At 38.9% G+C, this 15,767-nt stretch overlaps 1 protein-coding gene across 1 annotated transcript; it reads right to left on the bottom strand.

The window, feature by feature from the left end:
- Positions 1-800: 800 nt before the first annotated feature.
- On the bottom strand, positions 801-13,916 carry mapk13 (mitogen-activated protein kinase 13). Its single transcript, XM_014973726.2, has 12 exons — positions 13,701-13,916; positions 11,439-11,568; positions 11,241-11,299; positions 8,737-8,842; positions 8,577-8,606; positions 6,476-6,523; positions 4,660-4,774; positions 3,882-3,953; positions 3,412-3,491; positions 2,916-2,994; positions 1,617-1,790; positions 801-1,188 (listed from the first exon to the last, which is right to left on the bottom strand). The coding sequence occupies exons 1-12, from the start codon at positions 13,811-13,813 to the stop codon at positions 1,103-1,105; spliced, it is 1,092 nt and encodes a 363-aa protein (XP_014829212.1). The 5' UTR covers positions 13,814-13,916; the 3' UTR covers positions 801-1,102.
- Between the last annotated feature and the right edge of the window lie 1,851 nt (positions 13,917-15,767).

Raw genomic sequence — 15,767 nt, 5'->3', positions numbered from 1 at the left:
TATCTTTTAAGCGAGTCGGTTGGGTGGCCATCTTTTTTGGTTTTATTCTGTCAAGTGCACTTCATCGATGTTAGTTTTAAAAGTGCTATGTAAATGAAGTCTGAGTAAGTGATTAGGATAGTTCAAAGAAAAACATACTTTCTGCTGTATTTAGTAGAAAAGTGCTTCTTGAGCAAAATACACCTTTTTGGCATCGTTTTCTTTATAGAAAAACTAGGAATGTTATGAAGGAAAGTTTAGCTGTTCGGAACTAAACCTTATTACTGGTATCTGACCCAAGCCTACTGTTCTTTAATTAAATGTCAATTTTAAAACATCGGAGTGAGTCTTGCAATGTCTTGCACAACTAAAACTTAAGTTTCACGTGCATTCTCATGGATTTATTTTCATTGGTCTAATTGTTCAAAAAACACTTTAAACAACAAAGAAAAAGAAGCAAGTAATTACAATAAGCTAAAAATGACTAAAAAAAGACTGAAAAAAGGCAAGGGCATTTTACAATTTACATTATTTAATTGCTTTTTATTGTAAAATCAAGGCCTTAAAACAGTGTTAAAAAGTTATTAGGCACAGTGTCTTCTAGACAAATTCCAATATGCACTGGTGGCTTAGTGTACATTTACATGGTATCTGTTTACCTTCTAGAAATCCAGTAGCCTCAATGCCCAGCATTTTGATTCTTGGCTTGTTAAAAGCATATTCAGAAAAGATTTGTACCTGAATATTTACACCATATTGTCGTAATAAAGGATGCCACAATGCAACAAAAAGAAAAAAAACAGAAAAAAAACATATACAGATATTGTCTTATTGTTTAATTGGGAAACGGAAAACGGAAAACATGAAATCTTACAGGAAATCCTGCAGCATTTGAACAATGAACTTGCAACACGATTCAAGGACATGTAACAATTTACATTTAAGAAATAAGTTCACATTCCAAAAAGAAATTGGTGAAGTATTTATTTAAATAGATCACTGTCAACACTGAATCTAAAAACCTCCAAAATAAAAGAAATAGTGTGATTTTGAGTCAGGAATATACAAGGGCACCATTGGCTGTGTGTGGTATTTGTAGGGGAGTTACATCATGTCCGTTGCATCACGGAGACATAGTAAGAGTGTTTTTTCTCTTGGAGTCCCGCCGTGGAAATGGCACAAAGCTATTCACCTCCTTGTAGCATAACCCTGTGAGAGAAAAGGGAGGGCAGTTTGGTTTTCTTCTACACAACCACATTTTTGTTTGCAGAAGAAAATATGTTAAATGCATCCATATTGGCACGTAATTGTCATAACATCATTTTTAAAAAAAGCTTTTATTGTGGCAGCATGCAGAAAACAAAAAACAGAAAGCAAAAATTCATGGATGAATTGAAGTATATTTATTTAATTGCCAATTTTCTCAAAAACAGACCTTGAAGTAGGTTCACCTTGAGCTCAGCTTGTGAAAAGTTTACTGCTGGCAGTTGTTCTGGCTACTACATTTAAAAACATGACTCTCCAGCTTGAATTTAGTTAAGTAAATTAGGATGTTTGCTGCATATTCATTTTTTAAGCATATCTCATAACATTTATTTCTTAAAGACCGTGTTTTATTTTTAATTTTGTCCACTTACGTTTCCACTCATCTAGGGACATGGTTGCATTGTCGTGGCTGTCGTCGTACGGCGTAGGCTCAGGAAAGTCCTCCGGGTCCCGCAGAATGTCAAAGTACGGGTGTTCCAGAGCGAGCTCAGCAGTGGGCCTCTCATCTCCATCCAGAACCAGCATCTTTTCAAGCAGGTCGATACCTGACATGGACAAAAAACACCGGAAAATATCAAAGTCAAAGCCATCCTACTGAAAAATCATCAAATGCATCAAAGACAAAGGGTTTGACACAAAGATTAAACTGTGTAATGTTAAGGTCACACTATACAACTAATCTAAATTATTGCGCAAAAATACAGACAAGCAACTATGTCAGTTCTGTTACAGAATGGAACATCTCTACTACTGTTCAATCAATCAATAATCTTTATTGTCATTATAGAAACCATGTAATAAAAATAGCATGGACTATAATGAAATTGGGTGATAAATAGAACTAGGAGCCATTTAACCCCCATATGGCTACTGGGTATAAACTGCTCTTCAGCCTGGTTGTCGTTGCTTTAATGCTCCTGTGTCTGCAGCCAGATGGCAGCAGTTGGAGCAAATCGTGATCAGGGTGAGAGGAGTGTTTTAAAACGTTCCTGGTTTCCTGAGGCAGTGGGATCTGGAGATCTTCAAGAGAAGGCAGAGAGCAGCTGATGGTCCTCTGGGCAGATTGTATGAGTCTCTGGAGAGTTTTCCTCTGTGCTGCTGTGCAGCTGGAGAACCACAGAGACAACAGCAGACGATGCTTTTAATAGAGCATCGATAGAAGGACACCAGCAGTTTTTGAGAAATATAATTTCTCAGAAAATAGAGTCTCTGCTGGGCTTTCTTTGCCAGTTCTGCTGTGTTTACGTCCCAGGTCAGGTTATGATCTCCCAGGAAACTGAAGTTTGATGCCCTCTCCACCCGGTATCCACAGATGTATAGTGGATGAATTTTTACTTTTCTGATAAAATTCACTATGATCTCCTTGGTTTTGGCTGTGTTTAGGATTAAATTGTTGTCTGTGCACTACGCTGTCAGTCGCTCCACCTCATTCCTGTGGGAAGACTCGTTCCCCCCTGAGATGAGGCCCACTACAGTTGTGTAGTACAGAAGATGAGGAAGTTCTCGTATTTCAGAGCCAAAATGAAACAAAAATCATCATTTCTTTCCAAAATAACCAAATGAAAAACTGGAGTCTGCTGTTTGAAATGAGCACTTTGAACAGTCTTCATATGAAGTTAAAAATAGATAATTAAATAAACTGTATCAGACAGTGATAAATTTGAACTCACCTGTTTCACTGGCTCTGGGAAACAATGTTGAGAAGTCTTTTCTAGGGTGGCGAGGGAGGCTCTTAACGTAACTTCTGGCCTGTTTCAGAGACGAAATCAACAGAAGTCAAGTAACAGAAATGTTAATGTTTCACTTTAATTCCTACATGTTTCTGTTAAAAAGTCATAATTAAGTAGATTCAAAACAAACACATTTATTGTGGATATTGTTTAATCCAGACAAGGTTAAAGCTACACATATAAGGTTAACATATACTATTTTTTTAGAATGACATCTTAGCATGAAATGCTCAAGATCTGTTAAGCTCTGCTTGCTGATCATGCTGAGAGCATGATCAGCATGCTCTCAGCATGATCAGCATGATCATTTTTTTTTGCCAACATGAAAACAATTAATTTGGCAGCTTTAATTAGGAAAAAAAATGAAATAAAGAATTCTGACTGAAATCATGACTGGCTTTTATAAGCTACGTCAACATACTGAGACTTGTCTCACCTCTGGACTTTCAAGCTTCTGTATAAACTCTTGTCCAGGCACGCCACACACTTTCATGATCTGGGATAGCTGGTCCATGTCTGGTTATTAAAGGGTTACGGTCAAAAAACCTGGTGCTAATCACTGATGGCTGCAAAACAAGCTCCGGGAATGTGGTTTGAAAAAAACAACAAAACAAAACATGACATATTAATTAAAAACAGGAAAGAGCCCATTTTAATTTCTAACAGGCTCTATAAATCTGTAAAGTACATAGGAAGTAGTAGATGAATCTAAAGTAAAAACAAGTCAGGAAACATGTTGCTCAAATATGTAGTTTGTGGTAATAGTACCTTGTGATCCACTTACTGCCTGATTTACTGTCGTCATCAAATTGACATGTTCCTGCTTGTATCAACCTCTTTAATTACCACACAGTCATAAAATAATAATAAAAAACAGATTAAAAGATGGTGAACATTAAAGGATACAGTCTTTTCCTTTAAAGAGAGTTTTTCCGTTGATCATTTCAGCCATGATGCAACCCACAGACCAAATATCCACTAAAAAAGGAGGGAAAGAGAAGGAAACATCAGTAACAACCAAAGCAGATACCAAATCTACAGGAAGGTGGAATAAAAATGAGGAAGGTGGCATTTACATGGCACCACTCAGTCCTTATTCACAACAGATAAATGGGGAACAGCTATGGCAGGCCGTTTTAACATAATTAGATATCTCAAATAGATATTTTGTCTAGTCAAAGTATAATTAGAGATATCTTAAATTATTTAAAAGTCTAATCATAAAACAATTTGAGAAATCTGGAATGTAAGGGCGGTAAAAGCGGATTTATGTTAAAACGGCCTGCCACAGAACATCTGGTGAGTAACACAATCCTAAGGAGGGTGGAAAGCTGCTCTCTGTGTGCCGCAGTGTGTTTTGAACAACCTGCTTCTAAAATTAAAATCATATCCTAGAGAGACAGAGAGTCCGATGACAGACTGTCGGGGAAGATCAATCAGGCTAACAGTAAAAAAAAAGATCAAAGAAGATGTTTCTAAATCATAAAAATCAATCATAAAAATGCATTTTAATAACTAATATTCCATATTAAGAACTTGACCTTGGAAAGCAAAGACAAAGCAAAAACACGAGCTTCATGTCAAACAGGAAGTTTGCACGTGACGAGCAAAGGCTCAGAGTTACACAACGGTAAGGCGAGAACAGGAGTACATTAATAATATGTAACAGCTACAGATGTCTTGCCAGTCTGGGTGTAGTGCATCCAGTTCAGAATGACCTCAGGCGCCCGGTACCAACGGGTCACCACGTAGCCCGTCATCTCTGCATCGGTACTGCGAGCCAGGCCAAAGTCCAGGATCTGTACCGGACACCAAAGAAACTGATCATCTGCAGCAGGAGCACACGATGTCTAAACACAACCAGCTCAACCTGCTTCTAAATATCTTGCCTGGTGAAAATCTCACACCTGCGTATTTGTGAAATGGAAGGTAAACAATAAAGGTGGGCGGATCGATCTAAAACACTGATAACATTGATAACATCTTCATCTTGTCAGGTTCCGTTTGAGTCCGCCAAACCATTATTGTGCAGTGCACCAGTCTTGGCTGCACTCAAAGTTTGGCACAGCCAAGACTGGTGCACTCAAAAGTATTGACCAAAACTTGACAGGTATGACTGAAACACTTAGGCGTGTGTTTAATTCCTGGGAAAGGAGGTGCTACGACTGGGGTCGTAAACTTAATTAAGCAAAGATGAGTGAGCAGGAGCCCATCCCTGATTGGCTCCCAGAAGATGGCGGTAACGTCCAATTGGCGGCACGCCGGAGGTGACAGATATAAAAGCTGCTGCGGCGGACTTCCTGCCATCCATCCTCAGGTCATCTCAAGCGGCCACACTGTTTGTCTGTCAAACACTTTTTCTAAAACTTCTTGGAGTTTGTAAGAGTGAGCTGTTACTTATGTTTGCTTAGCTTCCTCATGTTTTTCTTAATTAGGGAGGTAAGTTTTTGTCATTTGGTTTATTTACATTCAGATAGGCAAGTTTTGGTTAGTATTCAGATGGTTTCCTTTTGTTTACTGTTTTCGGCACTATGGCTCACTCTGAAGCCTTATGCTCCACTTGTTGTAACATCTCATTCAAAAATGCATCTTTTTAAAATAAATAACATTATAAAAAGTTCAACTTTGTCTCTGTTGGCTGCTTGAGATCTGAAGGGGATGGATCCTTCACGTTATGATATGGCCACCACCAGACGGGTCCTAACAGGCAACAATTAAAACTGATTTTCAAGGTCGCCGTCCGTCCAATCTCTCTGAATTTGAGCCTTTTTGCACAAAAACACAGGATAGAAAAATACTTGTGTTAAATACACAAGATTTTCTTTCAGGGTATCAGAGTTAGGGTGGGCGATACGGACGTAGAATTTTATCACAATATTTTGAGGAACTACTGTGATGACAATATAAAGATTATGATTTTAAAAAATATTTATTGTTTGATTTTTTTAGGCAATGCATAGTTTTGCAGTACAGTAACTGCATGGCATGGCATTCATAGCGTCACAAACACAAATATTGTTCTTGACACACATTCTCATTCTCATCTGAAATAGGCTTCTTCACGACGCCACTTGATTACAAAGGTGTGATTTATATCACTAAACTTCACAAAGTGACTGCATTTAACCATGTTTTCAATTTTACTGATATTTACTGATGCTCTCGTGGAAGAAAAAGTGGAGATACTAGCAAAAATAATGCTCCGATCTGTTTTATGTAAGTTAACATCAATAACTGAAATCTATCATAACGATAAATCCAAATTATTGCGGTGGAAAGAAATTTTTCACAATAAATTATAAACAATAATATCAGATTAGGGTCTGAATACAAACACAACCCAGTTTACAGATTCTTATTTGCAAAAATGTTGAAAACAACATATCCCTCTCCTTCCACTTGTGCTGCTTTGTGTTGGCCTGTAACATTAAATCCTAAATCTGAAGTGCTTCAGGACTTGAATGAATACTTTTGAAAGATTCATATTATAAATCTTGTACCTTCAGTTCGCAGTCTTGATTAACAGCCAGGTTTCCAGGCTTAAGATCCTGCAAAATGAAATCAGATGAATGACGGCTAAGTGGGTCACACAGTAATTAACAAGAAATTGCAGTGATTGGACTCCCTCGCTCAGCAAGAGGGGCTTTAACGTCTCAGTTCCCGTGGGGCCAGCGTGGCTCAGCTGTTTGTTTCAACGCGTCATGTAACGAGTGTTTTTCTCCTTTAACACAAGCCTTGTCGAGTGATTCAACCGCAAGCCAAAACATGAAATACTACCAAGCATTTTAATACTGCGGCATCATGTGGTAAGCTGTCACCGGGTGTTGGTAACACCTGAACAGCTTTGGGTCTTAGCAGAGGAACAGCAGGGTCGCACCGGTTTCTGCGCTTAAAACACAGAGAAACCAAACAAATCCCCACGACACCAACCAGACACGATCTGTTAGGTGCACAAACGCAGAAAAAAGAACTACATTGAGATGGAGGAGACGAAGGATCACAGCTGTTCTCATGTTGCACAAGCTGCTCATTTCGGCCCACTGCAAGAACCTTGTGCATGAGTACCGTGTCCAGTGTGTTCCCGTCTTTCAATTTTCTAATTCTATTGCATTTCAAGTTCGTATTCAGTTTCATGTGCTGCTCAAGGCATGTTGAAGTAGCTCTGCTACGTTAGTTCTGATTTGTTGTTTTTGTTAATCATTTCTTTTGGTTGAGACTTGAATGTTTGGACAATTATTCCCTCTGATTTTGAAAGCCGTGCAGCTGGAGCAATTCTTGCTTGTACTTTTTTCTTTTGGATATCTTTTATGATCCATAAACATGGCAACAAGCTATTCAAATTTGATTATTATTATTATTTTTTTACAACCTCGAGTTGATGGGCATCCAACACTCTAATAACAATAGATCTACAATCCCAGAGGAGTTGAAATGAACACACAATGCAGACAGATCAGGACCAACGAGCAGAGAACAAGGATGGCTCTTCCATCCATCATATTGGTCAAGGATCACATTCTCAACTCTAATGTCTTCAGTCAGAGGCTTCTTTAGATTTGATGCAACACTGACTGCTACTGGAAATCCTCCCTGCTCAGAAACTGCAGATCTGCAGGGACTTTTATGAACAACCGTAACTCATGTTGGCATAGAAAGGTCAGAAAAGGGAAAATATCCAGTGAACAGCGGCTGAATAGATAAATATGTCTTGTTGATATCAGAGGAAAATGGGAATACTGGTTCAAGATAACAAAAACGGCAACAGTAGAACTTTACACTTTACCAGGACTGTCAATAATTTTAGGGGATGCTGGTTTTGGGTTTGTTGAAAATGCAAAAAGATAATTCTGTTAGCAACAAAAAACCACAAACGCTTTCAATTTATGTAAAACATGTTGTGGAAATCGAGATATGACGAAAGATGAGAACACGCTTCTCTAAAATACAGACAATAATGAAACCGGGAAATCTGAAGGCAATCTCTGCAACTGTGAAATCACTCTACAAGCCAGCAGGATGTCTTTCGGTTGGGAAACATTTTATAAACAACATGTGGCATAAACATCCACCCGAAATGAGGTTTGAGTGGCTTCAAAAGCAGAATTAATGACTTTACTTCTGCCTCTTGAAACCCAGACAGTTTTCTACAGATGAATTAACTAATAGACTCTTATTAATTGGCCTACATTAGGGACAGTCTTGTGGTTTCTCCCTGATGCCTTCTTAAACGTCCCTCTGAGCCATGAGCACTTTGGGTGACCTTCAGTGCTTTTGGATGGCACTTATAGATGGAGAAGATAATGAACTGACTGAAGCAGTAAAGAACAACATACGACTAACCTGCTCTTCCTTTACATACAGACAGTACAGACCCTGGGTGTGGCCTAACAACTCTAGACATGCAGCCAAACATCAGAGGGATTCACTCATCTTACCAGTTGGGGCAGATTTTTTGCTGACTTGTTATTTATTATTTATTAAAATAAAACAACGGCAAAGTGTAGGCAGAAGCAAATCTCTGGAGTCTTTAAAAAAAAAAAAAAAACGTGCAGAGTTCAAATTTCTTTGTAACACTCAGTGAAAGTTGTGTCGATTGCTTACCCTGTGGATGATTCCTGCCTTGTGAATGTACTGCAGAAGGAGAAGCAGAACCAAAGTTACATTTTTTATTTGCGTATCTAAACTTCAAGCTGTCTTAATGTTTTTTGTTTTTTTTTAATAAATAAAATTCACATCCTTAACATTTTGGGAAAACCCTCACCCTCAATCCACAGAGCATCTGGTAAACGAGGAACTGGACTTTGTCTTCAGAGAGCTGACCCCTCACCTTTGACAGGTCAGTGTACATGTAAGGCATCACCAGATAGCTGGGGAAAAGATGTGCAGATATAAAAGGGGAAGGATACAGAGAGGTGGGAAGGTGTGAATGCCCTGCTAAATTCCCCACCCTGCTAAAGCTGTAGTGCTATGCTTTAGCTTAGAGGGGGTCTGAATAAATGAGACTCAACCTCCATTGGAAGATATGCCTGAAAAACTCCTTAAAGAAGTGCAGCATGCTTTTCTATTCAGTCCCACTTATAAGGCTTCGTCATTAATGTCTACCTTTGTATAATTAAACTGTGGTGTGAATACAGCCGGTCAGTAAAGGTGTGTGTCTGTTTTCAGTTCCCCTGAGTCAATGCTTTGTAAAGACAACTTTTGGTGCAATTATAATTGCTTTTGAACATCTGAAGAGTTTGCCAATTCTTTTTTGCAAAAAGATTCAAGATCTCTAAAACTGGACAGAGAACATCTGTGGCAACAAGTTTTGCTTTATTTTCTGCCGTCTTATGGTTAGTGCCTTGCATTAACAATAAGTTCTGTTTATTTCTTATCTGACTGTCCTGCCACTTTTCCATGAAGGTCATATTCTTGAATTACACAACAAATAGCTGCCTATTAGTCATATTATTGTAGTAGCCTTTGACAGATACTTCCACCTGAGCTGTGGATCTCTACAGTTCTTCCAAAGCTGCCACGGACCACCTTGGTTTCCAAATGCCTAATTTCTACTGAATGGTACAGCGCATGTCAGTGTGGTACACCAATTAATCTGTTTCTATTGTAAAAGAGGGACAAACAACAGCAGCATTCCTGGACCCCCTTCAGTCGTAGGTCCATAGAACAACAGTGCAGTTAAGGTGGAGGTATGGCCATCAGACAACACCGTTCAGCGATGGGAGATAGAAAGATGTCACTTTTTGAGACAAGCCAGGCGTATTCGTGCGTCATGTGTTTGACCTCGCACCAGTATGCCATATTGGGGGTTTGGGTTTAACCCTGTCTGGCTACTGAGAGAACAATTGGCAGTGGAAACGCTCTCCCTAATACCATAAAACAGCGCACCGACCCACGCAGTACCGCTCAGTGGAGACGAAGCATAGCAAACAGCTGAGGACTTCAGAGCAGCTAGATTTAAACTGGGAACAAATTGCACACAAGTAGAGTTTAGATCGAGCTTAAAAAATCCAACCTAACTGGGCCTGAGCCCACAGGCGTCTTCCAGCTCCATCTTGTCGCTTGTTGTAACCATGAGGTGAGTCAAGGTCAAACCGTCCGTAGAGTGGAACTGTGTGTACAGGCAGGGTGCTGTGCTTGATACAGTCTGATTAACTTCTGCACCATACTTACTTTCTTTATTTTCTCAACAGATTAAACAATCTACTCCTCTATTTACACTGTAATAAGTAGATTATCACAACTTCATGTTGCGTATCCTCGTTTGGTTTTCTCTGTGCTGAATGTATTGTAGGCTTAAGAAACTCGCTACAGGAGTCCAAACCTGACCCAACCGTCAGGCAAATAATCCCGTTCAGTTCAGACTAGGCCATAAATCTAAACTTTACAAAAAGCTTTATTATTTAGCTGATCTCTGAATATTTTTGGTTGCACTAGGCTATTTTCAGTTGCATCAGAGTATTTGGTGCTGAATCAAAATGCAGAAGTTGAAATTAATCCTTTTTGATTTGTCTCGTTCCTCTATTGTGTGCCTCTAAGGGAATTATTTTAGCGATAGTTAAATTTATGATGAAGGGATCATTTTAAGAACACACTTTCGTCCACATGAGCATGCCTTCCCTGGAAAGCGAGACCCAAAGTATGTTTTACAAGCTACTCCAGATGCCTCACCTACTACAGAAATATGTTGCAGCAAGTCAGTGAAAGTAATTTGGAACAGTCCTGCCTAGGCCTGTCACAGCAAACAATAAGCAAATTAATCGCATAATAAATGTAAGCAAGCTCAGTAATTTCCATTTGCATGATTTATCGTTTTTTTTTTTCCTTTTCTCTCTTTCTACCAAAAACTGGATGATAAAAGTCTTCAATCTGGCGTTTTGGGCTCAACTAGCCCTTTTTTTTTTTTTGAAGGATAATTTTGTTTACAGAGATTTCAAAATTAATTTTATTTGTTGTTTCTGTTGTTTTGTTTATGCATTTTGGATATTTAAGACATCTTCCAGTTCCAGTGTTAAACGTTCATTTTAAACTTTAAAGTTTATTAATCTTTGAGAATGCGTTCTTGCATTATTATCACATTACCATTTTATTACTTGAAAATGCTCTCCAAACAACAATACTGCAGTTTATCGCAATAATTTCTGGGACAAAGACAAAAGCTGCTGCCTGCTTCTCATAACCGACAACCGCTGCCTGTTCCCAGGGCCTCAGGTGCTCTGAGCTCCTCATATGTTGCAAGTTGATGTCAGCGCGGTAAAAAGTACTCACAAGTCCTGGAAATTGTCCAAGCTGCAGGCAGGTGTAAACACATCCTGGAGTCCTATCACCTGCATGGAATGAGAGCTGAATGAAGCAAGTGATTTATTTACTGGAAGACTTTCATTTTGAGAAACTACACACACACACACACGCACACACACACACACACACACACATCTGTTGAGTGTTGTAATATCATCTCCTCACATTCACATGTTTCATGTGTTTGAGCAGCCGGAGCTCCCTGTATGCCCTCTTAGCAAAGATCTCCGACTGAAAGGGCCTGTGGAGCTTCTTTATGGCCACTTTCTCTTTACTCTTGTCGTTTATTGCCGAGCTGTGGGAGGAAGAAGATGAAGTACATCAGCAACAACATGTCATTAGCTCGGTGCTAAGCCTGCGCGGGTTTCACTACGGAGGGGAGAAGCCAGAGCAGGGGGGAAATGAAAGGATGAGTAGCCTTGAGGTTTTGCCCTTCGACAGGATTAGCATCTAGGCACAAAGAATGACTGGTGGTCTGCTGTTTTTCTGTTTTTCTTTTTTTTTTTCAGTGAGGCTCAGCGAGGAAATGTTTGGCAACTTTTGATGTGCACGCTTGCAGTGATCTGCAGGGCACCAATATGTGGGAGGAGAGGCTTGTTAGACTATTTGGAGCCGCATGCACTAACACACACCACACAAATCGCTCATGCTTAGTGCTGTTTTCAGGCGTGACGCACCGGCACAGGATTTTACAGTCGCTTACAGTACGTGTGCAGCAGCTAATGCATGTCACCGTACGTCTGCAGGAAGTACAGTACCTCATACTGCTCATTTAATGAAGGGTACCATCTCTACTATCTCTTTGCTTTACTGTTTCCATAATGAGAGTTTAGACAAGATGTACTGCTTGGGGAAATTAGAGGTAAAGGTGGGAGAGCTCATGACGTTTGTATTAAAATTCAGCCCTTTTTAACTTCCATTTTGTTCTGTTTAGCAGCCTGATGCATTGTTTTTTTCACTTGTAAAGCTCATTGATTTTCACAGCAGGTGAAGGATCACAACTTAAATATAAACTATTTGGCTGAAATTTGACACACAGCTGACTAGAACTGCACTATGTGTGTTTTTTCAAGAAGCTAATTGGAAAAAGAAATGATGTCAAACACATTGTGTTTTTTTTTCTGAAAGAAAGTCAACATGTTTTCAAAGTGGATCTAATTTAGATAAACTACTGATTAATCATAAGTGGAATGTGGTTTCATTTTAGTCTTTATTCCAATATCTTATGATGATTATTTTAACAATGACAACTGAGTAAACCTAATGTTTGTTGTTTTATGTTTTCATCTCTGATTTAATTTTTATTTTTAAGTGTATTTTCATGAATTATGAGAAGTGCTTTTACATCAAATTGCCATACTCTAGTTATCAGTCTAAGTATTATGATTCAGAATCAAATAAAATATACAATTAGTTATTTTAATCAAGGAACAGGTGATCTCAAAGGAACTGGAAGAATTAGTTGAATTATGTTGTACAGTTATACTCATAGAGGGATGAAATTGTCCCGTTATGGGGTTGAATTTAAAGCAACCTAAGCAGTAAAAAAAATTGTATAAATGTTTGGGATTTCATGCATAAGGTGGGCAGACACATTTTCTTGGAGGTTCAAAGAGTCCTTCAATAGATGCAGTGTTCAAAAACACAATTTTTTGTGGTATATTTTTAAGTAACCATAGACCCAAAAAGGCACCGAATTCAGAGAATCCTGTATGTTGCGCCATTTTAACCGTAGGAATAATTGTTGCTCTCTTGCACAAAAAAGCTATTATGTTTTGGATTTTTGTTTTAAGCTACATTGCAGACATAATAAACATTACAAACAGCAATATCTTTGCTCGTGGTTGTCATAGTGACTCCTGCCTGTCTACAATATAATCCATTATATTGTCAAAGCTTTCAAACCTTTTAGAATATAAATGTAAAGCAATAGAGTACATTAGCATTAAAAATCAAGAGTGCATGAGGAATGCTCCATGAATCCACTACAGTCACCATATTTGCCTCAGCATACTTTTCTCATCTGCATGACTTAATGGTTTTATAATGCAGCAACATAAGACAAAATAAGACACCCGCACATTAATTCAGGCCATCTTTAATCCATACATTATCCGTACGTCCTTCACCACTGTGCGTTCAAACACATTTTGACCTGAAAGGCAGGTGTCTATGTGTCAGAAAGTTATTTTTTCTTCTTCTTTTTGATAGGAAGTGGTAGAAGCTTCTATCCTGCCTACGTAAGTGTTTTGGCTGTGTCGTCAGGGTAGACAGACATTAGTGCTGTACAGGATATCACCCCAGGCCCACCACACGACGCTTGCAGCTGCTGTAGGCATCGTCAGAAACTGAACATCGTGTATACACCGATTCAACAGCTACACACACACACACACACACACACACACACCTCCACAAGCCACTCACCACACTGCACCGTACGCCCCAGTTCCTATCTGCTTCAGCCGCGTGTATTTCTCCGGGACTTCCCACACCGTGCTGTTGATTTCCTCACGGTAGAAATGTCCCCGAGCCTCCATGATGAGAAAGAGCAGGCGAAGCTAAGGAAAACTTCTGCTCCCTGCCTCCTCCGCCTCCTGTTTCGCCTGTCACTCGCTCAGGGGAGGAAAGCGAAAACACCAACAAGTTAGAGATGTCATTACCTTGTTCCGGTTGTGGAGTTTCAAAATAAAATAGCCAAATCGTTACTGTAGATGTAAAAACGGACCAGATTTGTTTTCCAGAATATCATCCAGATGCCAAAATTATCTGATGACTAGCCGTCTCTCTTAACATCCACTTTAGGAATTTAACTGAAGTTTTTTGGTCTTTCAAAATAAAATTTGGACTTTGTTAGCCAAAATCATTGTGAAGTCGATGTTTCCAAGTTGGAAGAATAAATATTTGCTTTTTTTTGTTGGGGGGGGCAACAATTTAAGTTGACCCCAAGTTCAGATTCAGTTTTCCTGCTGGCTACATGAACTCAATCCACTCTTACTTGTCAGAAAGTCCAGAAAACTCAGACGGACGTCTCAACAATCGGCTGGATCTACGACTATTTAACAAACAAACCGCAGTTTGTGAAACTGAATGATTGTGTGTCTGATCAGATCAGCAGTACATTAGCACCAAATGGTGCTAATGCAGTACCAAATGCATTAGCACCAATGCATTTGGTGCTAATGCATTGGTGCATTAGCACCCTGTAGTGAGAGTACAGGGGACTGTACTCTCACTATTTCCTTTCACTCTTTACACCCAGGTCTTCAAGCGTAAGTCACTCCTGATGGCTCCTGATGTACAGATGACTCTGCAGTCGTCAGGGAGATGGACAAGCCAAACTGGACAACCATTTTGGATTTTCAGTTTGAGGATGGTCAGAAACCCCATACTTTACAAATCATCATTTCAACTCAGATGATAATTAACTTATTTAGTTCAGACTTTGCACTGAGATTCACAGTACTCTCACTATTTCCTTTCACTCTTTACACCCAGGTCTTCAAGCGTAAGTCACTCCTGATGGCTCCTGATGTACAGATGACTCTGCAGTCGTCAGGGAGATGGACAAGCCAAACTGGACAACCATTTTGGATTTTCAGTTTGAGGATGGTCAGAAACCCCATACTTTACAAATCATCATTTCAACTCAGATGATAATTAACTTATTTAGTTCAGACTTTGCACTGAGATTCACAGCCTCAGACCACAAGGAATCAAAAACTCAGTCTGCAGTCTGTGCAGTTAGCCGGCTCCAGAGCCAACAAGAGCCAGAGGAATTCTGTCTTTTTGTCACTTTATTTGTTTAAAATAACTTAAAATAGATTTATGCATAAGCTTTCTTAAAAAAGCCATGAAAGTGCTGATGAGAGCAGATACAAACACTTCACTGGCGCTGGTCCATCTGGGCTTTTTAAACAAAAGTCTTAATGCATCATTATAAACTGCCTTCAATCTATGAAGATCTATCTGTGCACATCATTGTCTTTTTCAAAATGTCTACTTATAAAGGATCAGCTGATTCAACACACTGAATCAAAGGAACAGTTTGTTACCAGACAAAAAGCAGCAAGAAAAGCAGAGGAAGTTATTCACCTACTTATCTATCTAAGAAAAATGGCTTCGAACAGCTACATTCTTTCATCCTAAATTAATGAATCATAATTTTGTGAAACACAGCCCTCTGGAAATAGGAGTAAACCAAATCTCCTATAAAAACTGGCACTTTAAACATTTACAAAGTAATACTTTTATTTTATTTGTTTACATACATTTTCATTTCCACCGGACTAATATCAAAATAGGATTAAAAAAAATTATACAACAAAAATAAAAATTCCCTCTCCAAAATTAAACAAAACTTTCATTTGAAAGGAAAATCACTCAAGTTCCTGTCGGACTTTAACATCGACTTTATGAATGGAATCGTTTGTTATCAGATCCTTTTTTAAACTGAACTCTTACTGTTAAAGGCAGCTGCATATCTAAGATGAT

The sequence above is a fragment of the Poecilia mexicana genome, unplaced genomic scaffold, assembly GCF_051168715.1.
Source record: "Poecilia mexicana isolate PSO_F unplaced genomic scaffold, ASM5116871v1 scaffold_7, whole genome shotgun sequence".
Taxonomy (NCBI): Eukaryota; Metazoa; Chordata; class Actinopteri; order Cyprinodontiformes; family Poeciliidae; genus Poecilia; species Poecilia mexicana.
Note: the sequence above shows the minus strand (reverse complement) of the source record. Positions and strands in the feature narration are given on the sequence as shown.

What these genes read in the sequence shown, in the direction of transcription:
- mapk13 (XM_014973726.2), bottom strand. Translation starts at nt 13,813, where the DNA reads ATGGAGGCTCGGGGACATTTCTACCGTGAGGAAATCAACAGCACGGTG. An exon ending in AGGCAGGAATCATCCACAGG is followed by an intron (nt 6,524 to 8,576) that starts GTAAGCAATCGA and finishes TTCATTTTGCAG; the next exon opens with GATCTTAAGCCTGGAAACCT. An exon ending in GATGCACTACACCCAGACTG is followed by an intron (nt 3,954 to 4,659) that starts GCAAGACATCTG and finishes CTCCTTTTTTAG; the next exon opens with TGGATATTTGGTCTGTGGGT.